Source organism: Molothrus aeneus, chromosome 3, assembly GCF_037042795.1.
Source record: "Molothrus aeneus isolate 106 chromosome 3, BPBGC_Maene_1.0, whole genome shotgun sequence".
In the NCBI taxonomy this organism is placed as follows: domain Eukaryota; kingdom Metazoa; phylum Chordata; class Aves; order Passeriformes; family Icteridae; genus Molothrus; species Molothrus aeneus.
Window position 1 is genome coordinate 17,754,222 of NC_089648.1, and position 27,568 is coordinate 17,781,789.

Below are 27,568 nucleotides of genomic sequence, written 5' to 3' on the forward strand. Positions count from 1 at the left end.
TGCCAGGAGCCCAGCTGGAGCAGGGCTAGGAGGTATTTTCACCTTTGCAGCAATACCGTGTGAGCACTTGCACCCTGACACAGATGCCTATGTTGCACTACAGACAGAGGCTGTTCTCCTATCATCTTCTCCATGACCACAGAAGTACATTCAGGATCAAATCTTCATCCCTCAGTCATGAGGACAAAGTCCTCCAGTCATCTTGAAATACCTGCACTGACAACAGGCTGATACAAACACCTGACATCTGAGCTGTGTAGGAGAACAAAGGAATGTAGGTTAACTTCCGGACACAATTGCCATTTGGGCACAATTCCCATCATGGCACAGATCTCAAAAGCATCTTATCCCCAAAATTTGCAGTGTGCTAAGCATAAAACACGAGCACCTTCCTCTTTGCAACCTTTTCAGCTAATATCACATTCATCCTGGGAATCACTGTCATAGAAATAGGGAGAACAGGCAATCGTCAACATCTCCTAAGCCCAGAGTACCAAAGCAGCAATCCCGCCCATGACTGAATAGGAAATTAAGTGAAGCCCTCCATGAGCTGAGGTAAGGAAAAATACTGGAAATGCCAGTTTCAGATACAGTTGCTAAATGAACAACAGCTGCATGAACAGAAGAACCTTTTTAATTACACCCAAATAATGGGATGAGTTTTAGTTTTCACACATTAAAGACTTCCCCTTTGAGTTTCGAATTATTTAAAAATGTAGTATGGTACTCCTCAGAGTGGTGGCAAATTCAGATGTGCTTCACAGATCTGCAGACTATCCAAGCAGTAACAGATTGCATCCTCCTAAAAGCAGCACAGGCCAGGTGAAGACCTGTCACCACAGTGGGCGGCAGACTGACCTTCAAAGACCACTGACAGACAGAAAAGCTCTCTCATCTCCAAAAAAAGAAAAACAAGCCACCAAAAAACTTCAAAACATAAACACCACCACCCAAAAAAATCCATAGCTGTAAACAAATTGGGGAGTAGGTCTGAAGCTCTCAATTCTCAACGGTGTTTTTGGATATGATATGTTGTACCACATTTTGTCACTTCTTTTGATTTTTGATGGATGCATTCAGGCAATTGTGACAAGCACAGGACTGGCCAATCCCTATATTAACATCTCCAGCTGCCTGTGTGAGCAGGTGAGTTTTGAAGAATGTTAAATTGTGCATAAAAGAAGCACATATACTTCCTACTACACTTGCTTTTATTACCAGAAAGACCACAATGCCAAGATTGCCCTGCCTATCATCTGAAATACAAAACTTGCTGAGCTTCTCCCCAGAAAAGACACAGCTTTTGCTCCTGATACCACACTTCATTACAGGGTAATTGATAAGTCACACAGCAGACAACAGAAGAGCCCTCTTAATGCTAAGTCACAAGGGACATATAAGAGGGAACACTATTTTGTAAGCTAAGAAACACCTCTTAAGGGGCCTCACAGCTCTCACTAATCACTGAGCAGTGAGAGAACTAAAGGACAGCAAAGAGCTTATGCTGAGAAGATCCAAGTTACTCAGTGCAGACTCCATGTGGAATCAGACATCTTTCTCTTAAGTGACCTGAAAGTCAACCACATTAAGGGAGTTCTTGTGTGTTTGATTTTTAATTTTTTTTTAATCAGAAAAAATCTACTAAATTTTTCTCCCACTCCCACCATGTACATTTGCTTTTAGAAGTACTGACTATTATTTCATCCTTATGCCTTCATCTCTTTCCCTCTTTGGAAAATGTGTAAGCACTGCACTCTATAACACAAAAAAATATCTATTTCACTTTGGCTTCTTCCCACACTTTTTATTTTAGCTTTTAAGAAAGACTTGGTGAAAGTCAGCTGGTCTTTGCTGTTCAAGTGCCTAAAAGCTCATTTAACTTGTAAAATCTGAAAAGTCCCTTAAATTAGTTGCCTCTTCTTAGCTTCTTAAAAATGCCTCTGAAGGCATTTTTAGATTAGTTTCCCATTAAAAAGAACCAAAAATATGTAATTAAAGAATCAATGGCATTTGTGTTAAAAGGACTACATTTTTTCTTTAAAAGAAAAGGCCATCAGTTAGGGAACTGTAAATATTTGAAAAGTATTCACTAATGTGCAGGAAAGTATGAAGACAGGATGGAGTAACAGAGTATCTCTTTTCTCTTATTTATTAAACACTTCAGTCCTGTGCTGTTTATCATCTTACATAAGCAGACTACTCTTTCCCAGCTGTTTGAGCAGAAAATCAGAAACTCTTTGATAAAACTGTAGGTGAAATCAAGTTTCAGAGTATTCTAAGATGGAAAAATACAATCTGCAAAATACACACATCAAACTACTGAACAAAATCAACTACAGGATCATTCTCTTTTACAAGGTTAATGAATCAGTTTTATGAATGCCTTCTTTGCAGATGGAAACATAACTTCACAAAGAAACATACAGCAGAATGCATGACAGAACTCAGGACTGGAAAAGCATATCACATAAATGCTTCAAAATTTTGTTCATTGCTGTTCTTCAACAATTTTGAAATAGTAAAATCTCTTTTTCTTCAATCTTCCCTTCCCAAAAATATAATTATTTTTGCTAAATGCCTGTATGAGTGAAAGAACAGCACAACTGAAAGTAAAAGCAACCCCTGAGACTATTCCCAGATGACAAAAAGTCCTGGGGCTCAATAAATCACAATAATTTAGTTTTGTTGGCAAACAAAAACTTAATCTGATACTATGATTAGAAGATATTCCTACCTCAGGATCATCATCATCAAAATCATGGTAAGTGGAATGATCAGGATTATTCATTTTATCCAAAAGTTCAATGGCAAGACTTCGATTTAATGGCTGGGTAACAAAGGGATGCTGAAAGACAGAGGGAAACACAGAGATTAAAATTCCAGCCACTCACACTAAGCATATTTTAATTTTATAACTTTAGAAAAGACTCCTCATACATAAATTTATACCTGTAGCAACTTTTCAGCTGTAGGTCTTTTTTTAGGATTTTTTGTAAGTGCCATTTTCACAAAATGATGGAAACTATTGGACCTGCAAAACAAAGTGCTAAACATTAAAATCAATTTCCAAGTACAGTACATTCACTATCTACTGAAACAAAAAAGCACTTACCATTTCATTTTGTCCTTTAATTTAGGAGGTTGGAAGTTGCTTTTTGTCATTAGAAAAAGTGCTCTGAAAAAAAAGAACAACACCATTTCTGTGGGTATGCTGCAATACATGAGATAAATTATTAAACACTTTATTTAATAGGCAAGAAGAAGCCACATCAGTTTAAGAGACTCAACCAGGACTTTATACATTTATGCACCAGAAGGAGTTGTTACAATTTCTGTCCAATTTCTGTTCACTCAGAACACTCACAGCCCAGTGCCCTTGCAGTACACCCAAAACCCACGAGCACACACAGCCATTTCTTCAAATGGATTATTTAATTAGCTGCATTTACCCACCAAGCTCTAACCCTTTACTAACCTCATTGGATGTAGGTCAAACATTGGAGGCTGAAGTTCAGCAAGCTCTATTGCAGTTATTCCAACTGCCCACAGATCACAGAGTTGGTTATAGCCACCTTTCCTTTCTACTGCAGCAACTTCTGGTGCCATCCTGAACAGTAAGAGACATTTTTAGGTAAACTTCTCAGCACAAATCAAACATTCTTTGTACACATAGTATTTTCTTCCTTAAAGCTCTCAATTGATAAGGTCACAGTATATTATAGATATACACACACAAGTGAGTGTGTAAAAAATTATGCAATATACACCTGAAGTTTCCCTCAGTCATCTTCTGATAACTAACAGACAGTTTCTACAATGGTCATTCAGCAGTAGTGGATGAAATCAATCTGTCTCAGACTAAATACTACTCAAAAACCAAAGACTCTGAAGTATAATTATTCAACTACAATAAAATCCACATAATACCCAAATTTATATATTGCCCAGAAAGTGATCAATTGACTTTGAAGAAAAGAATTCTAACAAGAGAAAAAGCAATAAAATGTCAGCTTTCTTGTACCCTGAAAGCATGAGACTCATTGTCACCTCAGTATACAGCACTCCCTGTTTGTAAAGTCTGTCTCACTCATGTCAGGTGACCTCTTTATGTCAACAAAGTGGTTTCACATTCTTAGGTGGCAAAAATGAACAAACATAACTGGCACATAAATACCTAAAGGAAATAATTCACTTGGAATTGTCACATGTTTTTAATGGCCAAAGTGAAGTATGAATTTGATTGTCCTATGTAGCCCTACAAGGTGGCCAACATGTTAGTATTTCTTAGCTTTAAGCTTTATCACTCCTGATCACCTGCAAAGTAGCACTAAATAACTCATAAATGTAACACAGATGTAACAGTCACTTAGAGAGTGCTCCAGGAGATCATCAAGCAGCATCTCAACTGATGCACTATTCAAATACAGATATCCTGTGGTCACAGCACTGAGCCTGCCAGAGCTCAAAAAGTGTTTGGACAATGCTCTCCCACACATGGTGTGACACTTGGGGATGTCCTGTGCAGGGCTAAGAGTTGGACTCAATGGCCCTTGTGGGCCCTTTCCACTCCTTATCTGTAGATCTGAAAACATCAGCAGGTTTGGTGGTAGAACTTACTTCATGTTTGTAAAACTAAACTATATTTAGAAACATTTCTTCCAGAGTTCATTAAAATCCCCATCACTCTAAATCAAAAATGAGGGAGTTACCACAGGAGAGGGGGAACATGAGTTAAACATTTAAATGGAAGGGGGGTTACTAGCACTGCAGTTCACCTGCCCTGAGACACATGTAGATCTAATGACCACTAAAACCTTCACATGGCCTGTTTCAACTAAATTTTCTTCTCTGCAATCTCAAAAATTTTGCTTCCTTGATTCTGCTCTCAAATCTCTCAGAAGCTTTGCAAAGAACAACTGATGTTTTTCATCAGCATTTAACCAATGTAATACTTTCAAAGTTATTATTTAAGGTCATTTGAGAAGCCTGGCAGGATTTGAAAGTTACAGGACTTTCAAGCACTGAGGTCACCCAGACTTCTTGGGAGAGAGACACAAACCAATCACATAATCATGACTGATGGGTGTTTGTGCTATTCTGAAAGGGAAGTGAAGCCTTGGTGTGAAGAAAAATGCTAAAAATACTGTGCTTGGCTATTTCAAGTCAATACTTGAACATAGGGTTTTTCATTATATATATTTTTATCTTGCACCTACTATGCTGTCAGACTACAGAATTTTAGTATTTGTCTGTGAAACATATCACAAAAGTGCTGATTTACAGAAGAGAATGTCTCATGTACTTCAAGGTGAAAGGAGACAACCACTTTCAGCAGGAAAAGGATTAAATGAAAGGCAGAACTCCAGATAAGAAAAATTACACACACTAGTTTAATGGGGAAGAATAGAGATGCAGCATAGGTAGAGCTGTATCACAGAATTCAATCAGTTTAGGTAAAAAAGGGAGAAAATGGCTTAGTGAAACAGTTCACAAGTGGCAAAAGTCTGTGCATCTGTGAGGACAAAGGAAACTCATCAAGTAGAAAAGCTGTATCTAGGCTGGAGGGGAAATAACATAAAATACCAAAATGAAAAATCAGGGAATAAAAAATACTTAAGATTAAAAGCAAGATTAAACTTGCTTTAAGTTAAAAGCAAGCAAAATTGCTGTTAGTTTTTAGGTTTTACTAAATGAAGATAAATTAGTCAACAGTGATATGGCACTACAGAGTCTTTCAAGTTTTCAGAGCATTAAAGCCTCTTCCCTGACACTCAGCTAATTTAGGAACTGGATATTACTAATTTGGAATACGTAACACAGATATGATCACCAGAAAGTCTGACACAGCCTTTAGAGGTTAGTCTACCCAGGAATGACAGAGCATGCCTTTATCACAATTTTTCAACAGTATTATATGTGTTACCATTATATTAATGGTCAAGTAAAAAACAGTTACCAATATGGGGTGCCAATGAAGGATTTCCTTTTGGCAATTGTAGCTGTTATCTGTGCAGATACTCCAAAATCAGCTATTAAAAAAAGAAAGCAAAAACAAAATGACAGTTAACAAGTGATATGAAGTAATTAATTGTTAATGAACACAAGTTTAGTTTCCCCACTGTTAAGAGGTCCTTAAATATACTGGAAATATTTAACAAAAAATAAAAACCAGAAGCAAATAATAGAAATTTGGTCTGTCTCAGATACCATTGGTCAGCTCCCCTCAGTCACTTGCCAGACATGCACACCAATGTCCCTTATAGACACAAGGAAGAGCAGGCTGGCACAGAAGACATAACAGGTACATGAAGGGTTTCATAAGACAGAGCACCTCATTTTGTGTTATCAAAGAGATTCTTTCAGATAAGCTTTTAAGGTACATTTCACATTTAAGGACTCTGGATGGAAGATTTTACTAAAAATTTATAAACCCCTGTGATTTAACTTTTTTTTTCCTTTACAATATCAGGTCTTTTACCTCACTGTTCCAAAATTACTCCAACTAATCCTCAGATACTAACTCAATGGTTTAGTTAGATACCACCAGCAAGATAAAAAGAATTCTGATATTCAGTAACTCCTTACATGAACCATCACCTCATTAAACAAAACAGAGCATGCTGCTCCTTAGAGCACATAAAAAGATTAATTTTTAAGCACTAAGATATATTAACTCACCTAATTTTACATGTCCATTATCCGTTAAAAGAATGTTTGCTCCCTTTAAAAAAAGAAAAATTTACTTGAATTAAAACATGCCAATTCCTCCAATCCAACATTAAAAAAATAAATGTGTGGGATCTTACAGCAAATTAGGGGCCAAATACAAAGCAAGGATTGCATTCAATAAATCTGCAGCCTTATGAAGGAAATGTTTGTGAAATTAGCAAGGTGCCATTCTGTTATTAAAAAATCTCCTTGGATATACAGTGTTTTTCATTAATTTTTAGTTAAGCCTATAGTACTACAGAGTTTGCATTGCACACAAGCCTCTCAATAAACAGTATTTGCCTGGGCTGATTATTTCTTACTTTTTTCTATTTACAATGACTCAAAGGAAACAGGAACTCAAAAGGTCAAAGTAGAAACAATTTCATTTTCTTTTCATAAGTAGGAGTTCATTTTGTCTTGTTTGAGAGCCATGCTTATAATTACAGCCTTAAGGACCTGCCTCAATAATCAAGCATTTAGCAAAGCTACTTCCGTCCTTATGCAACAGAGATTCTGTTCCTGCTGGACTTAGAGGTCATTTTTGTGTGGCTGTGTGTTCCACTCACTTCAGCTCAATAACCAAAATTAACCCAAAGCAGAGGTTTGTATTACAAAATTACAAGGTAAAAGGACTGAGAAAAACCTGATTTGAAGACTGAAACCAGGTACAGGTTGAGCTGAGTGAAGATTAGAGCTGGCTAAACACAGTTCCAAACATCAGCACTGCACTCCCATCAGGTAGATGGAAAGGCAGCAGAGATGAACCTCCAAAGATCTGTGTTTTTACAGATTATGGCTTTTCCCAGAGCACGAAAAGTCAGGCCTGCAGCTAACTTGGCCCACACTGCACAAGCACAGTTATTAATGAGCTTGGCAAACAGTGTAACAGCCCTGCTTACATGCTCTTGACCTTGTTCACCTTTCAAGCTAACAGGACAGGTACTCTAAACATGGAACTTAGCTACTGGGGGAAGCAAACACAGTTCAGCAGTCAGGCAATCTGCAGATGAAGACAGTACTTTCCCATGCTCATGAGAACAGATTAAAAAAAAAATAATCTTCACAATGCGAGCACTGGAAGCATTTATTAGCACAGTTCTGCTTAGAAAGAGTATCTATGGACTGTATCCTTACAAGCATTCTATGAAGTATAGTGGAAAACATTTAATTTGGTGCCTGAAGTAATCTTTCATTCAGAAATTACTTTTTTGATTGCTCAAAACCCAAATTACTTTTGTGATTGCTCAAAACCCACATATTCTTCTGCAGCCATTGAGAACAACTTGGAATCAGGCTGCATGAAGGCAACTACAGTTAAAGCCGCTGGGGAAAAAAAGAAACCAAAACCAGCCAAAAAACCAGCACACAACAACACAAAAGAATATGATGATTTACTGTCAGATTTCCAGGAGGAAGCCTGCCAGGTTTGGAAGGGCTTTGGAAAGACTAGGTAGTAAAACTTCAGGAACAAAAAGTCAACAGGAAGCACCAGAAGGAAACTATAACAGAATATAAGAGTCTGAACAAGCCACTTTTGATGTAGCTTTGCTGAGATGGAGATTTAAGTAAGTCAGTACTAATAGCCTGATTTGCAGCACCCTCTCTATTTTTAGCATGCGAGGGAGGGGACAGAAGTAGTCTCCAAGAACTGCACAGAACAGCAGCCTCTGCCCTGCAATCTGCTCACCACGATGCAAGAAGCCAAAGCAAGAGCTCTGCTCACTAGCTAGTTCAAAAAGAAGGATATATGGAGCTCCCTGGAAAAGCTGTGGGAAGAGCAAACTTTTCTTTTGCACAGAGCACACACCCTGACAGCCATCTGAATACCTACTGCTCTGGACACCAGCTCGTGGCTAAATTCCAAAGCACTGGTCCACATAAACAGTTTGTGTGGTTCCAAGGAAAAGAACAAACTATTTCCTTGCATATATTTTAAATAAAGATTTTTTTTTTTGCCTTGGGCAGAAACTTTTATTTCATTCCAATAGATTAAAAATCCCTACATATTCAGAAATGTACTGAAAACTGATACAGAACAGTAAAGACCACTGGAGGTGATGTAACCTATTTTTAAAGCACCACAGAAACCTTCAGCTTTTACTTACCTTTATATCTCTGTGCATTTTTCCTTTACTGTGAAGGTAATATAGTCCCTGCATAAAATATTTAAATAGTAATTTAGTACAACATTTTTCATTTGACATACATTTCTTATTTAATTACCACATATATTTAGGATCCAATTTAATCATCTAAATGACTCACTGACTGAAGAACATTTTTATGTTTCAGTGTAATTTGCTGTAAATTTGAAGATTCAATAGATGTAACAGCATATCTAATATCTTTATATAAAGCAGCATACCTAAGCATCTTTGTATAAAGATATTTAGACATTTCTCTAGAACACAGGATAGATGGAAGTAATACCAGTCACCACACCTACTGGAAGAAGAATATTCCCCAAACAAGTTTTTCTCTGGACATGGTAACTGTCACCTTTTTAGACCAAAGTAATTACTGGCAAATGGCCTAGGAGTCTTCTACTCAGCAGTCAGATCACTGGACCACTAGTAAAGCTACCTCCTGTATCATTACACCTTTCAATCAAGCCTAGAAGTGCTGGCAGGCAGTGCTTTGGGTCTAACACCAGACTTCAACTCTATTTCATGGATTTTTGCAAAAGCATTTGGCCGCCTGGGTCTTGTACCAAAACATTTTAAGACTCAACCCAAGTTAGGAACTAAGTTTAAATTCTGGAAGAACTCTGTAGAACCAAATCCCTGCATGGCAAATCAAAGACTGTGTCATTTTGGACGTTCTAGGCTTATCTCTAAAATTCTCTTCCAGATGTAAAATCACACATAAATCTTCCTTGCTCTGTGACAATGAACCTTCACAAGACTCCATGTTCATGGGAAATATCCATGTAAAGATTCATATTTTTTGGCCAGTTCATGCAAAACATCAGAGAGTTGACTGCAAAATTTAAAGCGTAAATAATCACAGCATCTATCAGACCACTGCAACAACTGGCATTAGGCAGAGTAGTCCCATGTACACTCCTTAAATCTCTGGATGCTACTGACATACAAAGGCCATTAATTCACACACTTTTAGTACTGTCCTGGAAAGAATGTGAAGTCACCATTTTCAAAACTGAATGTCAGAGTTTTATTACTTTAAAAGTCATATTTAAAAGATCTATCTTTTCAGAATCAAATCCCACAGATTCCAGCAAAATGGACAGCAGGTATATTTTTAAAATGGAGGATTCAATGGGCTTCTAAATACGGAAACTGAATGTTAACATCAGCATCCAAGTGAGACTCTGGATTCATGGACACTGGTAGCAAAATTAATGTTGGACAAATTACTTCTGCGGATGGACAATAGCCTATATTCTCGGGCTTCTTACTTGAGAGAAAGGTGTTCCATTATAAGCTGCAACAAGTTATCTGAACTACATGCATTATATTTGGTCAGAGTATTATAAACATGTATTTACAGACAATTTAAAATATAGAAAAATGGGTCAATGAATAACATTTAGAAAACACAATACAGTAAGCTTTTTTCTCACATACAATTTATACATATTAACCAAGATATCTTCCCATACAAATAAATGGCTTCATAAATTCCATTCCAGACTACTTACTCCTCCATATCTAAGAAGATTATGGAATTGATTGATGGACTATCTGGTGGGTAATGAATTGCTACATGATTGTATCCAGAGAGCAGTGGTAAACAAGCTCAATGTCCACAGTGACAAGTGGTGTCCCTCAGGGTCCCACACTAGACTTTTCAGTATCTCCACTGTTGATACAGACAGTGGGAACAAGGGCATCCTCAGCCAATGTGCAGAGGTCTCATAAGAAAAATGAGGAGAAACTTTTAGCAGCGCCTCTTGTGACAGGACAAGGTGTAATGGTTTTCAAGTAAAGGAGGGTAGATTCAGATTACATAAAAGGAAGAATTCTTTTATTGTGATGCTGATGAACTACGGGAGAGGTTGCAGAGAGAGCTGGTGGATGCCCCATCTCTGGAAACATTCAGGGTCAGGCTGGACAGGGCTCTGAGCAATGTCATCTAGTTAAAGATGTCCCTGCTCATTGTAGGGGGGTCTTTAAAGGCCCCTTCTAATGCAAACCATCCTACAAGTGTCTAAGAACAAAAGGGTTTAAAGACTCAAACCCCTTAATGCTCCCAGATGTCACATAAGCCTGATCTGTAAGTAAAAAAAAGCGCCACATCCTGCAAGTCAGAAGGCAGCAGTGTCTGGCATAGCACAGGGAGATGCTAAGTGACAACCAAGGGAGATGGCTTGGAACAGAGCCATCTTCAAAGAGTGAGAGGCAGCAGATTTCAGCTGATGGCATTCAACAGGTTTGCCCTCACTACAATTCAAGAACTGCTCTCTCAGAGGGAAGTAAGACATCCATCAAAAAAGCAGTCTCTGGTTAAGTTTTACTGCTGTATTGAACCTGTAACTTAGGAAAGAAAAATGAAAGCTAGCAAACCCACAAGGAGAGGCTAATGGCTTCAATATCTCAAGCACACAGGCATTTTTTTTCCTATTAGCACAGATCAATTATTAGATATGCAAAATGGAGTGTTTTCATTTTCCTTCAAACATGCAGTAACTAATTTATACCATAAATACAGATTAAGAAAACACACTGCTTCCCCCCTTAAAAAAAAATTAACAGCAGAAAGATGACAAGAGCTTTCTTCAAATGATCCAGGGTAATTGAGGTTATGCAATTATATAAATTTCTAGGCTTTAATATGGGACCTCCCCAAAAGTCCGAGAAAAGCGCTGTGTCATCCAGTTACCGGATTTCCATGGCATCACAGGTTATTTGTAGCTTTTATTCTTAACTTTTAATACTTTTACATTAAAAGACAACCACAAGAACCTGAGGAGACACTACCTGTAGTGTTTCTCTGCTAACATAAGCAATCTGTTGCTCTGATAGTGGTCCAGTCACTGAAATAGAAGGGAAAAAGAAAAAAAAAAAAATCTCAAAATTGGGTAAGATACTGCCCATTCCAAATCCATACCTCAATTACTTTCATTCAAACTGACAGGACCTTACACTACTAGTCTCTAAGTTAATGTGCTTAGTCTTTATCCCAGACTGAGCACCCTAAAGATCATAGCATTTTTTAAAGTCAAAAATGTTCAGTATGGTTAGAATGGAAACTACTAATTCTTCTGTATTTAAATCTCACAGTACTTAGGAAAAAGAAGCACAAGTAATGATTTAAGCCTAACTCTTTCCCCTGAACAAACCCATTGTGTTCTTCTATAAAGGGCTGGACTTTCAACTCAGTGACTCAGAGCTGCAGCCAACTCTGTTCAGTCCCCTTTGAGCCCTGGGCAGTTCTTTGTACCATTTGTGACCTGATCTCTCCTTCCATCCTTCCCACTGCCAGAGAAACTGTTCCCTCCAGCTTCTCAGCCTTTCTCTGAAATCAGCTGGCAGCACTGCTGCTCCTGGGCCTGCCACACCAAGCACCTTCTCAAACTCCCCCTGTAAACAGGTTCAGCAGTTTCCCAAGGGAAGGAGAAATCTTTCTCTCCCTCAAGGGTCCAGCTTCACTTACATCTCTTAGAGGAAGACAATTAAATTCTGACCAAATACGCAAACAAAACAGCGAGCGGCAAGCAAGGAATGGTCTGTGACTCGTTCCAGTCACTGGACTTTGATCCTGAAATTAAAGGGGTTTAAGACCAGGAAATGCAGTCCTGACTGTAAGCTTTTCAGGTTTTGCACAGAAAACAAAGAGAAGGTGGATGGAGTTTCTCAAAGGACACTGAAGGAGTAGAAAGTTAAGAACCAATCTAGATTAAAGAATCTAAATGCTTAGCTTCTACAATGCTGGTATCATGCAACATATCTTCAAAGTAAGTCTACACCCAACTTCTCTTTTCTGAAAGAAAAGCTCCAAACCCACACAAAACTATATATACTGGCACCCACAGTAGGCAGATCTAGGCATCTATTTTTGTTTTGAGGAATTTCATTCTGATTAACTTAAATGACTCGAGGTTACAGAGGCCTATAGTTCAACTGGAATAGGACCCTCTGAAACATAATAAAGAGCAGAAAAGAACCTTCCATTCTAACTACCAGCAGAGAAGCCAAAAATCAGCTGCAACGGGAAGCCACTCCTGTAGACATCTGCTCAGTCATTTATGTGGCATGAGCTCATTTCCTACTCTACAGGTGTCCCACAAAACAAAGCCTATTAAACATGATGCTTTTCTCAAAATTAGCAAAGAGTTAAAGGATCACCAAGGCCACACTGAAACAACTATGACAGGAACAAGGCAGGAACTTGTGAATTGGTGCTTCTTTTAATTGCACCCAAGGTAAATGTAAAAAGCTGTTTATGCACAGGAGACCCTCACACGTAAAATCTTCACAAGTTAGAATATAAATAGACTTCCTCAATAAAAAAAACATCACCTGAGAACCCCAAAGCCATTACTCACTTAGAGCATACTCCTTTCCTACAAAGGTCTTAATTCCAGGGCAATAAAGTCCTTCAAAACTGATTTTGTCTCTTGAAAAATAGCAAGCAGTTGATTGATCCTGTCTTTATCCAACAGATTCACAGACAGCCCTTGTTTCTTTGACTGCTCACTGAAGCCAAGCCTAAAGCAAATATAGAGACCACCTTTCCTTTTCACATGTCACATATCCAGCTTAAAAAAACCCTGAAAAAATTCAGAAATATCCTCATGGAATACAATACTGGTATGCAAACATCCAAACAGTTTACAAAGGACAAGAGCATCCAAGCTAATCAATCCACATACCTAGGTTTCTGTAGGAAGATTATATTAAAATAAAGGTCAAAAGCTCAGAAACAAAATGGCTATGAAGCAAGACAGCACAGATCAAGACATCAATTTTTTCTTTTTACAATGTAAGATTGTCAAATATTTTACAAATATTGCCAAAAATTTTACAGTCTTTGAAAAGCAGTGATGGGCATATGAGGCCCTGAAGGATGGAAATAATTTCTGCAGCACACCCCCCCACCCTGCCCCACTAATGTTATTTACAAAACCCAAACCAATTAAGTAAAAGATAAGCTAAAATTAACCTTCAATGAATTATTATGGATAATAAAATTCCTCCTCTAGTTCCAAAACACTGCAATCATTTCAATTTTTGAAAATAAGCTGTACTTAGATTTTAAGGAATAAAGTCTTAACTTACCATGATAAATATCCTGTAGAGAGCCACCTCCACAGAACTCCATGCAGATCCATAGCTTGTCTCGTCTAAAGAGTGAATAAAACCATTCATTAGCTGTCAGATTTGCAGAGGACTTGTAAAAGATAAGTCAGAGGACTCAAACACTATAAAGCACAACACAACATGCTCTGTATTATGGAAAGTACAAGTCAAATAATGAGTATAATTTAGTCCTCATGTGACACTTCACTGTCTAAACAGTAACTAATGAAAAAGTCAAAAATATTCTACTTTAATGAAAAAATAAAAACAGCATTAGTGAAACAGTCACACTGATTTTTTTTGAAATACATTTTTCTGAGAGTAGAGACAAAACAGATGTGGGTTCTTATTTCTTCCTTATTTTCACTTCTCCACTTTTTTCATAGCACAGGATTTAACACAAACAAGAAAAAAAAATACAAAACAAAAAGCCCCAGGAGTCTCTCAACTAAATTTCTTTCACAGCAAATTAAATGAAACTGTAGTGCTTTAGTCAAAGCTAGGCAGAGCACAGCACTGGCTGTGGGTAAGTACTTGCTCAGATAAAGTCTTTTCCTTCAAAAAAACCTATGGATATTTTTGGTGGCAGGGTCAGAAGGTAAGTTATTTAGCTCTTCTTCCCTCACTAAGGGAATCAATTCAGTGTGATTCACTGTACCTCCACAAAAGGTGCTTTCCAAGAATAGATAACGGGCTGAAGGATTTAAAAGTATCTTCTATCATGGCCATTAACTATTTTCACTCAGTAATTTTCATTGCTAAGATGTGGCCACAAAAAGGCACTGTGCAGAGCAAAAAATCTGGGACTTGCCTAGTCATTCCTGGCCATCAAAGTGCTCAGGTGGAAAAAAAATCCCATACAACCACCTTAGAGCAGACAGTAACACAGGAGAACCAAAAGAAAGACTGATGGTTGTTCTGCAGCTCCCTGATGACCTGGTCTTGCACTCCTAAGGCTCTGTTAGAACAGCTGAGACATTTGTGTCAGGGTTTTTGCAAGGCAATGGGGGAAGTGCTGAGCTTATCTCCTGAGCTGCAAACTGCAAGTGCTCTCACCAGCAGGTGACAGCTAGAATAGCTGCTGCTCCAAGGAGAACTCTGTCTTTCTTGGATGTCCTCCCCTTTTATGTCCAGGGTGCACATGGCCCTCACAGCTACATTCCCAGCTGCTTCCTCTAGGGGTGGGAAAGGTATTGTCCAAGCATTACAGGAGTTTTAAGCAGCAGAATTCCCTGGCTGTTAACTCCATACATTTTAAGGGCTCAATTAAAGCCTTGCTTAAAATAATATTAAAATTTTCCACTGAAATAGCTGACCAAAGCCAGACACAGAAGTACTGTGACAACCCGTGCAAGAAAGCTGAGTAAGAAAGAACCACTGAAGAGGCATCTCCAAGTCCCTTTTTTGTTCCCCACAATAATGCAGGACTCAAGATAGGGACACTTTTGGGGGCACTCATGGGCCCATGTGGCTGCATCCTGTTTGCTGCCAAAAGTAGCAGCACTGTGAAAGTGGGAAGAAGCCAAAACTCTCCCAGCAAAGTAAAAGACATGAAGAATTAAAGTATTGCAAATTCTCACTTGCTTACTGGGCATTCACTTCCCAGTGTGCAAAAGCCCTACAGAAAACAGAAAAAGAACATAAGAGGATCAGAAGAGGTGACTACATTTCTTAGTTTCAATCTAGCCTTTTATCACTGTGCCTAAGCACTTTGAGACAGGTAAAGATCCCTGTAACAACTAAGAGCAACAGTGTAGAGTCTTTCTACAGAGCATATGGCCTGAGCAGCAAGCAAAACAGAGACAGGACCAACAGTACCATTGAGGGTCTGCAACTTAACACCCAGGCCAACAGGAAGGCAGAAATGTCACTGTCTGAAAAATCCCTACACAAACAAAAGAAATCCCTGGGGAACAATATGCTGATGACTAGCAAGTATAGGACAATGGTATTTTCCTTATTCTTCTTAGCGTTGAAATATGCTTAGAAAACAAAAGGTCAGGCAGCAAAAGATCTCAAAGAGAGTGACTTGATTGCCCAGACAAAAAAAGAAGCACTCTCACCTCCAGCTTGTGAACAGAAGAGTCAGTGTTTCAATACAAAAATGGTCAAGAAAGTTGAGTGCAACAATAGTAGTTGTTTCTGCACTGTCTTCACATGAAATTTAAAACATCACCAGAAGCAACTTTTTATTAGTTATGCTAAGCAAGCTGTTCCCACTACAACTGGTTAAAAGAAGTAGCTGGTAAGACAACTGAGTACATTTGTCAATGTTTCTACAATGCAAATAACCTCACCTCCAGAAACAAACACAAAACCTTCACATTCTGGTCAGAAGTTCACATGTTGGAAAAACAGACATTCTACTGAAACAGATTTACAAGACACCATATACACAGACACTTCATACTTGACATACTTCTGCTTAATTTTCCACTTATATATTAGATTCAAAGCTTTTAAGCATCAACTTATTTGCAAGAAAACATGACTATGTGGTCACTGAACAATTTTGCTGGAAGAAAGATTATTTAGAGAGCGACACTGCAGTAAATAGAAGATATTTGAAGGTGAATGAAAAAAATACACAAGTGGATAATACTTGGTAAATTATATTTTGCCCATGTCACCTTATAGATTTGTCCTTTACAAGGCAACGGGGACACATTTTTAAGTGAACAAAAGAAACAAACTGTACCTGAGATAGCTGCCAAAATAAGCAACAATGTTCGGATGTTTACAGTCTTTCATCATAATGATTTCCTGCTGCACAACAGCAAAATCTTCTCCTGAAATGCAGTAGAACGAGTATTTTCTTTGGCCTGGGTTATAGTCACATCTTAACTTTCAGCACATGTTTATAAAACAAACATTCTTAGCAATTAAGACTAATTATCTGCAAGTCTCACAGACATAAATCAGCTGTAAATCAGTATTTATTAGCAAGGGCTTAGCAATAAGTAACGATATTCTGAAGTTTCATTCTGGGACAGATGGACCTCACATCTGCTGATAGCCCTTTCTCAAGTCATTATTTTCCCCGAGACCCCACTGTGTCCATCTGCATAAGCCCTGCCAATAGCCTGGGTTCCTAAAAGCATAACAAAACTTTGCTATTTTTGGCCACATGCCCATTCTCGTTAGCTCATCTTCCTAAGCAAAAAAAAAAACTCCAAAACCAGTCACTAGTAGACTGCTGCTGCAACATTTCAGACTCCACAAGAATGTAAATTTATGGACTGTAACTCACATCCAGAAAACATTGACACAGGGGTGATATTTACCTGAATCTCACCATTTGGTACCATGGTTGTCCCAGTCTTTCTATTAAAGGTTCTTACCAGATGTGCACACTGAGAAAATCATGTGTGAAACTTAACACACAGCTGAGATATTTTTCTTTTGGGAATGTTTTAAGTTTTTCCCCAGTACATTAACATACTGATGACCTATCCATTGAGTTATTTAAAACCAGAAACATGATACTCCCATATGTTTTATTTAACTGACAGCAAATTTCAAATCATAAGCTGCAAGTCAACATCTATCTGTAGTGTGCTGCTGATGGCTTCCTGGCTAGACTTTTAAACACACAGACACTAAAGAACAGAGAAATTTATTTTCACACATGGACCTCCCTGAAAGGACACAATTCCTCCAGTGACCAGCATTTTCACTGCATTCAAAATAAAAGTAGCATAAAGCCTTAAAACAAGTCCCTAAACATTGTTAGCCCTCAGTCTGCACACTGTACCCCAATCTGCAAAACTTCCAAAATTGGGCAGCTGAAGTCTACTCTCTGAGCACCACTCAGGTGTCCAAAGGCTGCCAAAAATACTGAAGTGCAAGATGCCAATCATTCACCCATCACCAGAGCATGGGGGTAAGTTTCCCCAGGGCATCTCCATGCTCTGCCCACAGCACAGTTAGCTGGACTGATAACCCACGTCATGCACAGCCAAGGACTCCAGCAATGGGAACTGACATAAGAAAAACAAAGAAGCAGAACTAGACAGAAGCATTTGAGATCACACTTTCAGTGTGAGGAAAAGAAGTGTGATTAACACACACTTTTTGAACTACCTAGTAACATACTGTCCTGTCTTGAACTTTTAAATGTGTACGTACTGTGAAAACACAACATTTCTAACCCCATCCAGAACTGTAAGGGGAAAAATGGAAAAAACTGAATACCTTCTTTCCCTTCTTGCCCACACAGACTTTAAGGATCAAACCAGGCAGTTAAAATATTACACACACCCCAACATTAAATCTGGAAATGGAACACCAGCAGTTAGAAGTTAGACAAAAAGTCTGGATGTTTTACTTCCCAGATTAATCCTATTCAACAGGCCTACTCTTATTAATAGAACAGACTGCAGGCTGAGAACTGATCTGTAGGGCACATGTGCTTTGTGAAATCACCACAGAAGCACAGTGCAAGCATAAATCTAGCAGTGATGTCCTAATCAGACTCTCCAAAAGATTTTCAGGAAATGTACTCAACTCCCAGATACTAATGTTCAGCTATTATTTCACCCTTCTTTTAGTTCTTCCTCTACTCTTTTACCAGGCAAGTTTTTTGCCTTGCTGTCTTCCTGTGTTCCAGAAATTTTTATAACACATGGGTCAAACACAGGACAAAAAACCCCACAATTCTCAATGAAATTTTAATCAGCTTTCACTTAACTGTTCTCCAATTACATTTTTCCTCTTACATCTTGTTTCCCATGATTTTTTAGAGCAGTGTACTTTTTCCTACAGCAGAACAGTGGACTTTTTTTAGAACAGTGTACTTTTTCCTACACCTTCTTTCAATAAGTGGACTTGATTGATTTTGTACAATTGTTATCTTAAGCACAAAAATATTTAAGTTTCTGTGTCCTACTTAAGTTAAGAAACTACTTACCTGGTTCTAGTTTTATTACTTTAATTGCTGCAAGCTCACCCGTGTTGACATTTCTAGCCTATAAAAAAACAAAAAAGGAGTATTTAGAAACCAGAATGCAGCACCCACCTCTGCATTCTTGACTTATTGCTCTCTGACAGCAGTAGTCAAAAGAGCAACTGAGGCACACAAGGGTTTAACACAGTGGAACCACTTGTTGGGGAACACTAAACAGCTGATTTATAATGAGAGCTGAAGCTTTAAGTCTGCTCAGGAAGCTACAATGCCACACAACACTTGAATTATGCAAGCCCTCAACCACGCTCTGCTTCTATGTGAAAACCCATAAACAAACCAACCACTGAGAGTCTGAAAAGCAGGTGTAACACACGTGGGTCTCTCAGCAGCCAAGGGATCCAGGGCACACCAAGGGCTGTTCTCTGCAGCATGTGGGACCACTTGCAAGACTCCTAGATGAGCAATGCAATGCTTCTTCTTCATTTTGCTATGTGCGAGACCCCTTGAACCTTCTCCAAAAACAGCCTCCCCTTGCTGCAAAGGGTTGAAAAAAGCAAGGCAGCAATAAAGGATTTAGGGAGCATTCCCCTCAAAACATTCCCTTTAGACACACAGCAGCCAACTGCAGCAGCAATGACTCAGGAGCTTCACTGCATTTTCACACATGGAATGTTCTGAATTGGAAGGGATCCACAAGGATCAAGTCCAGTTCCTAAGTGAATGGTCCATAGAGGGATCAAACCCACAACCCTGACGCCACTAGCACCATGCTCTGACCAACAGAGCTCTGTCCTGCTAAGGCCTTGGTTCTACTGAGCAACCAAGGAAGCTACATTTTTGAAAAGCCATTAAGCAGCAACATAAATTACTATAAAAATTATTTCTCTTCTACAACTGTACCAAGGGACTTCTAATTGAAAGCCAAGAAGCCATTTGCCCAGGCCTTTCAGAGCATTTCTGTGCCCGTGCACCCAGCCATGGGGAGTGGTGGGAAGCAAAGCTGCTTCCCACCACTAAAGCAGCAGCAGCAGCTCCTGAAGGATGCCCAGCTACAGCCTCTTCTCTCCCCAGGGGAGGCTTGCTACCTGTAGGAGTACAGATTGCAGTGCCCAGGCAAGCAGGGCTCAGAGGCTGCTTTTGCAAAGACCAGAATTACAGAACCTAAAACATGTAGCCAGGGATCCACCTTGTAAGCTGCTAATAGTCTCATTTAAGTCACTTCAGGATGTCAGGACTCAGAGCCTTTATGGACTCACCAAGTATGTGCAAGGTTTGTTACATGGCAGCTTGGGACCTAGCTGTGGAACGGAAAGTGGAGGGGAAAATATCCCTAAGACTATAAAAAGTGAACAAGAATAAAGTCTGGAAATAAATGCAGAGGGTATTCCTGTGTTTAGAGATTTACTCAGCTCACTCCTTGGACAGCTATCTCAAGCTTCTCACTATTCTTTGGCGTGGCAACACTGCTGCAATGCTGGGAGCGCTGGCATTTGCAAATCATTTGCAGGCAGAGAGATTCTGAGACCAGTGGGAATCATATGGAAGTCAAGGAGTAGTCCAAATCTGATTGACTGTGGAAGAAAACAGTTAACAAATAAATTTTCTCTGGCAGCCTTCCCTGTAACTCATTATTTATCCACCCCACCAATGGCAGCAATATCTCCAACCCTCAATGGTGGAAAAGATGCATAGACATTTAGAACAGCAAAAACATGAGTTCCTTTCATCTGTACCACAGAATAAAGGCAACACATGAGAAAGTGCCACCACTGAAGCATGAGCTAGGATTTTTACTCCTTATTTCTTTTCCTAACATACTCTGTTCACAGCAAGAAACAAACAGAAGCAAAATGTTCATTAATCAAACATCAGCATTTTTTAACCTCCAAGACAAACAAGAAAAGTTACTGAAGCTTTAACCAAGCTGACCTGTGATCATCAGGGGGACTTGTTAACACTTACAGACTTGTTTTAGGGCAAACTTGTACCAATAGTATGATCAAAGAGATACAACTGTAGTGGATACAAGAGAGAAGATCCTGAAGTTACACACTCTGCACAAGCCAGTATGAAAACACTTCACAGGCCCCCCTGCTCATGATTTTTTTGTTTTATTTATTTTTAACAATTCTATGTCCAGCTGTCAGGAGTTTGTGTCACTGACTATGGCTCCATAGGTCCCTATGGAGACACTGGGACAGAAAGTTTTCCTGGGCTTATGAAAGCCAGAAAGGAGGAAGAAAATCTGATTTAATGCAGGCCACCAACACCTTCAGCAACAGCAGCTACCCTGTGCTTAAGGGCATAGATTAAAAAAACATGATTCCAAGTGGAGAGCCTGTATAAGTTATAATTTTGCATCTTGTTCCATTTGGGTTATCAGCATTGAAGGTGTTATCAACAGCAGGAATATGAATTGTCTTTGTTAATCTGAATAATAAAAAGATTATTCTGATTGTAGTGACACAAGGGCTCCTTGTAAAGGCTAGGGATGGGAATAAGATACCCCTGACAGGTTTTACTAGATCCCAAACACCTTTCAAATAATCAGCTGTGAAGCAATTCCTTCTCCAAGCTCACTTGAATGAGCGACTGAGAATGACTGAAGCACCGTATGGTTTTGAACACCTGCTGGAGCTGGCTGTGACCCTGAATTTGGGGGTGCCTAAGTATGTACCACACAGCACCTCAGAACGTGGAGGACACTGTCTTAGACTTTTATTTAGGAAAATCCCACTGAAATTGCCAGTTCCTTATGGGTTTTGAGACTGGAAAATCAATAAGCAGTAAGTGGGTGAAGAATGATTTCAAACAGGTATTTCTGAGCTGACAAAATGCAACTAAAATTTTGAAGATGCTCAGGTAAGAAAACCCTGGCTCATTTTTTGTTACCAATTACACTGTTACCTGCTCTAATTCCCAGCTTTTGTGATGCAGGGGTTTACAGCACCACCCATTTCCATGAGCAGCATCCTTCAAATGCACATTTCACTGTGTCAATGGAAATATGGGTTTTCCAGAGGCAAAGATAGGCCTAGAATGCTTTCATCTACATGCAGACACTATACCAAATGTATACAGCATTTATAGAATGTTTGCTCTTGAAAACTATAGAAGGATGCTAATTCTATCAGCAGCTGAGAGAACTATACTCTTGCAGAGATCTAGACTGCCATCTGAGCAGGAGTTCCAACTGCTAGGTCAAACTGAAGGAGCACTACCGAATTAAACAGGAAATAATTACTAGTGTAGTCTCTAACAACAGCAGGATATCAGAAAAAAAATTTATATAAAAAATCACCACCAACTAGAAATAAAAGCTAAAAGCTGTCAGGCTTTGATTATCCTTCAAATGGAAACTGATAATATAAAGCAAATAATGCTGCAACAAAGCCGAAAAAGCAAAGTCTAAGACAGAGGCTTCTGGTTTTGACCACTTCCTGTGTGAACTATTGAACAAAATGATTTCTAAACAGGTTACTACTCCATGGGAAAACTGGTCCCAATGTACAAAGAGGCTTCCTGAGTCTGATTAGCTCCACTCTACAGGAAAATGCACCCAAGCGACTCCCCAGCCCTTAGAGCCCTTCTCTTCAGCCTCTCTCAAACCCTCACACCTCCCCCAGCTAAAAATAATTAGCTTCCACATTCTAGTAGAAAGTGTAATATCACAACCCAACAGAGTCACAGTTTTAGAAAGCAATGCTTTGATAAAGTTGATGTTAAACAAAAACCTCTGGCACAGATTACTGGTTAAGGAAACCACAGTCCCAGAAACGAAGCCCCATAGCACTTATTCAGTGCAGTAACAACAGGATGGCAAAACATCCACCTCACTCTCTGCCTACCTGACAAGCTTCAAAAACCAATTAAAGCTGAACAGAAAGATGTCAAAATATAGACATTTATTCCTAACAAAGTGAAGAAGCTTTCAAAAGCTGTAATGTCAATCAGGAAGAATGGAAGACTAAAATGCCTATCAAAAAGCATCGTTTCAACATTTCAGAAGCAGCAAATTGAAGAGGAATTAAAGCTCTTGTGGATCACCCCGAGAAAGAGGAGCAAGGGCACACACATGTAGAGAAGAGGACACCAAAAATTAGAAGTTCATCAAAATTCAGGTTCATCTGACCTGGACACATTCTCCCCCAGCAACACACAGAAGCTCTATCAGCAACCAGACACCCCAAAATATGGATGGTAGCAGAAAGCAGTAATAGTCAGAACCCGAAGTTTTCAGCATGAGGCAGGTAAGCTGGTGGATACACGACTTCCCTCACCAAAACCAACCTCCCTGCCCAAGGGCTGGTGAACAAAAACCAGGCTTTCCCCTCTGAAAAATGAGACCTCAAACAAAGTGCACCCCAATGAGTTGTGTTGTCTTCATTTGTTATCTGGTTGAAGCCATAAATGCCAAAAAGAACTGAAAGAAGACAAACACAGTATAATATATAACCTCTCACTAATTATCACAACTGTCCGAATTTCAGCAAAATAAGGGCCTTTTTTGCAGTAAGGTGATGAAAATCTTTGGAAGGGTCCACCTGCACTAGACAAGTGACCTGTGAGATGACAAATGAAGCTCAACCTTTATTAAACCAAAGCAATAATTTTTTTTAAAAATATGCTACGATATAAATTAATGACATGAACAAAATGGTCCTACAATCACCTCAGAAAATACTTCCAAGCTCTGTGCAGTTACTCCCAAAATCAAACACACAGGAATAGGGACAAACAGGAAACCTAACAACACAGTCTCTGTCAGAAAACCCTGGGAAAGCTTTTGTGACCCAAACCTTAAAAGAAAGGCACAACTTACAGAGTATCTGGGACTAGAGATTGTTACAATGCCAATTTCATAGCAAGAAACAGAAAAGTCTTCCTGAATGTGAGAAGGGTAACTGCAGAGCAAACAAAATTAAGCAACTACCTCATCTGACTTTAGGAATATTTCCTGAAGCTGAGCAGGACAGGACATTATCTCTGATTCACAATCAATAAACCCTAATTCTTCTCTTACACTTTGCTGACCACTGTATACAACTAAATTCTTTGCAAAAATGAAACATAGAAATACAAAAATCAGAAATGACCCACACAAGAAATACATGCAGAACTAAGCAATTCACATAAGACTTCATCTCTTACAACAAATTTGCACTGCTGCAAGCTAGAATATACACAATATTGTTGACTGTGAATATTTGATAGACAGCTAATAGCATGACATGTTACCCATTACCTTTCTTGCAATGAATCCATTATGATTTACTCCAAGGCCCTTTTGAAAGCTGAACTTCGGTGGGAGTGCAGACAACTGCAAAATATTGGCTTGAGCCAAAAATCTGCACTGGCAGTGCACTGACATGCCCCTTTCCAGATACCAGCCTAGAGAGCAGGACTCATAGCAGCAAGATTGTATCCATCTGACCACATCCTCCTTTCCTTCCAACCCTTGTAGTTCAGTCCCCACCATCAGCTCATAGGTCAAATTCAATAAACTCCAGACCAGTGACTCAGCCTCTCTTTAATATATATATTTTTTTCCTAAACAAGCAAACATTTAAACCATGGCCTGCCCTAGCTCAGCTCAGCTTAGAACAGAGTAAGAGAAGTAGATGTCACTCTGCTCTGCATTCAGGTCCTGAATGCTTTGCCAGGAAATAAGGTTGCAGAAAGTCAGCATTTAGCAAGACTCAACATAACAAGACTGTCAGCTTATTAAGGCAATAATCCCTGCTTGCTAACAGCAGAAACCCTTTCCTACATGGCTCTCTCTGTTAAGGGGGCAAAACCACAAATTACAGCTTGAAGCTGCCCAAGCACTCTGCTGAAACCCCACCACAGATGAGCACTGTTGGCACACAGCTGATTTCAGCTCCACACAATTATTTCATCCACTCAAAGTTCACCTACAGGTGACAGGTGAAGGCAAAAGAAAGGGCTTTATGAAACTACTCACGAACAGAAGATAAGGCATTAGTAAGCTCACAGGTGGATGACACTTCAGACAATATTACTACTTGCCAGAAGTAACTGGCTTTCATTGTTGTTTTTGGGCTACTTTTATGCTTCACTTTGAAGACACCTTGGGCAAGACCTCATCTCAGAATGAAACAGGCAATAACCCCCACAAGAGCAAAGCACCTCTCATTTTCCCTACAGGGTCCACAATCTAACCAGAAAACACTTACTTCTCATCTAGAAGAAATAATTGTAATACCAGCCTAGTGTATCCTGGTCCTGCTATATCACCATCTATCTCAGCTGGTACAGGCATATTGTAAGCATCAACAAATCCACTCTGTGCCTCAAACAAGAAAAAGTCACAAGCAGTGCCAAACTGAAGGATACTGCAATCTAAGTGTGATAAACATCAAGGAAACCTTCACAAATCTTTAACAGGTTTCACATGCACAGTGGTATTGCATACATAAATATTCCAAACTCTGCGGTTGAAGGTAACATCCTTAAAATGAAACCAAAAAGACAGATGACTTGGTTAATTCACATCCTTCAGTCACACACAGAACATTGAAAAAAATTCAATTGATAAGGTATCAGAGTCAATATGCCAGTTAAACCTGCAGCAGAAAGATACACACACAACATAAAACAGTTCGCAGAAAAACAAAAACCCAGAGCATACAGCAAGCAGACCTGGACAAGTAAAAGGTCAGCACAGTACACAAATACTCAAAGAAAGCCAGCAAGGTGGGGCAAACAACACAAAACACCCTTTCAATTAAACAATTAATAAAGCAGGGAGTTAGCACACCAAGAGTGCAGTAACAAGAGGATTTAGGTCCTAAAACTTCCATGACATTTAAGAGAGATGAGATTAAACCAAAATCAGCCCAACTCCAACAAGACTTCATTCTAGGCACATTCACCTAAAGTGAAAGGCAGCATTAGCACCAGTTCTGCGCACCTCAAACTGTGGAATAGCTCTGCATGTTTCTCTACAGTCCTGCCTCCCAAAGCAAGTTTCCTCACACAAACCCTGTGATGACAAAAACAGGCCAAGAAGATGCTTGGAAAGTACACAGTTCAAACAATGCTTCCACCAGGCTGCACACGACAAACTTCAGCTCTCCCTCTGCTCCAAGGCCACACAAGAGCAGGTTACAACCAGCGTGATCCTATCCCAGGGAGAGGCTGCCACATCCCAACAGCCAGCTGGATACACAAGTAACAACATTCACTGGCAGAGCAGACAAAAATTACAATATGCATTATAAAAAAAAAAAAGAAAAACCAGCCCAAATTATGTTTAGCTGCTTTTGCTTTAGCTTTGATTCTCCTACGTTTGCTGAAGTTAGGTCGGAATTCTGAAAGACTCTCATCCTAACAGATGAGAACAACTGAACAACAGTTCGCCCTGCCCAGGGTCACGCTCACGTCTCACACCGGCACAAACACAATACACCGGCATTCCCACACAAGACGGCGACGGGAGCAGCGACCGGGACTAATACGATGACATTTGGGCTGGAACGGAGCTAGTAAGCTCCCCACACCCCTACACCCCCCGGCTCGCTCTGGAAGAGACCCGACCCCAAGCTCCGCCCGTGACACAGCCGCCCGAGCCGGCACCCAGCAGCAGCGGCCACAGCCGACGGCCGGGGCGGCTCCACGGCCGCCGGAAGCCGGGACGGGGCCGGTCCCGCACCGCCCGCCGGCCCCGGGGGTCGCCCCCTCTCCCGGCTCTGCCGCCCGGGGGACGCGGCCGGGCGGGGGCGGCAGGGCCGGGCGCCCACCGGGGCCGTGCCGGTGCGGCGGCGCAGACCCCGCCAGAGAGGGGCGGCCTCTCTGCCCTAGGGAGGGCCAGAGCACGCAGCTGGGCGACGGAAGCCCTCCCAGATTTTGGAGGACCGGGGTGCTTGACAGCGGAGAGGGGGACACAGGCGACAACCCCGCCAGGTCGCGGTGCAGCGCCCACCTTGTAAACGTCGCCGTAGGTGCCGCTACCGATGCGCTGGATGAGCTCGAAGTCCTCCTGGGGGTTGCGCCGCGACAGGTCGCACACCCGCCCGCCTCCGCCGCCGCTCATGGTGCCAGGGGAGGCCCCGCTCGGCCGGGACCCCCCGGGCCCCGGGCGGAGACGGGGAGCGAACGCGGCGGCCCCGAGCGCTCACCGCCACCGCGCAGCCCGCCCCGCCAACATGGCGCCCTCCGCCGCACCGCGCAGGCGCGGGGCAGCGCCCGCCCCCCCTTCTTCCCGGGGCGACGCGTCCTGCGCGTGCGCGCGGCCGGCCCGGGCTGTGGCGGAGCCGGCCCCGTCACGGCACCGCGGGCCCGGGGACCGCCCGCGCCCCGCCCCAGCAACCCAGCGCGCCCTCCCGCTAAGGCGGAGCCGGAGCGTGCAGCCGCCCTTTCCCGCAGCCGCGCTCATGGCGCGGGAGCCCGCGGCTGCAGCTGAGGACTCGCAAACTTAGCAACCCCCGTGCCCCTGGAGCACCGGAGCCCAACGACACCGCGGTGCTGACCCCGTGCACCAGGAACCGCCGTCCCTGTTCCCTGGTATCCATCTCCGGCTCTCCAGCTTGGGACAGGGCATTTGCCCGCAGCTGGGTGTGCGGGAACCCAGCGCTCCTTGTCCTAGCGCACACAACTGGGAAGCCACTGAAATCCCAGCGTTGTCCAGTTGCCCACATCCTCCTGCCCAGATGGATCCTGCGGGAGT

The 27,568-nt window shown here is 40.9% G+C and overlaps 1 protein-coding gene across 3 annotated transcripts in view; it reads right to left on the reverse strand.

Moving 5' to 3' along the window:
• Nucleotides 1-27,025, reverse strand: part of MAP4K3 (mitogen-activated protein kinase kinase kinase kinase 3) — a 65,647-nt gene extending 38,622 nt beyond the window's left edge. For all 3 annotated transcript variants that reach the window (XM_066546409.1, XM_066546408.1, XM_066546407.1), the window contains exons 1-12: nt 26,825-27,025; nt 18,883-18,940; nt 16,672-16,762; nt 13,953-14,017; nt 11,652-11,707; nt 8,817-8,864; nt 6,679-6,721; nt 5,957-6,029; nt 3,476-3,607; nt 3,113-3,175; nt 2,950-3,031; nt 2,735-2,845 (exon numbers count right to left, since the gene is read on the reverse strand). In XM_066546409.1, coding sequence (XP_066402506.1) covers nt 2,735-2,845; nt 2,950-3,031; nt 3,113-3,175; nt 3,476-3,607; nt 5,957-6,029; nt 6,679-6,721; nt 8,817-8,864; nt 11,652-11,707; nt 13,953-14,017; nt 16,672-16,762; nt 18,883-18,940; nt 26,825-26,935 — 933 coding nt within the window. In that variant the 5' untranslated portion in view covers nt 26,936-27,025. The remainder of the gene's footprint in view (nt 1-2,734; nt 2,846-2,949; nt 3,032-3,112; nt 3,176-3,475; nt 3,608-5,956; nt 6,030-6,678; nt 6,722-8,816; nt 8,865-11,651; nt 11,708-13,952; nt 14,018-16,671; nt 16,763-18,882; nt 18,941-26,824) is intronic.
• Nucleotides 27,026-27,568: the final 543 nt, after the last annotated feature.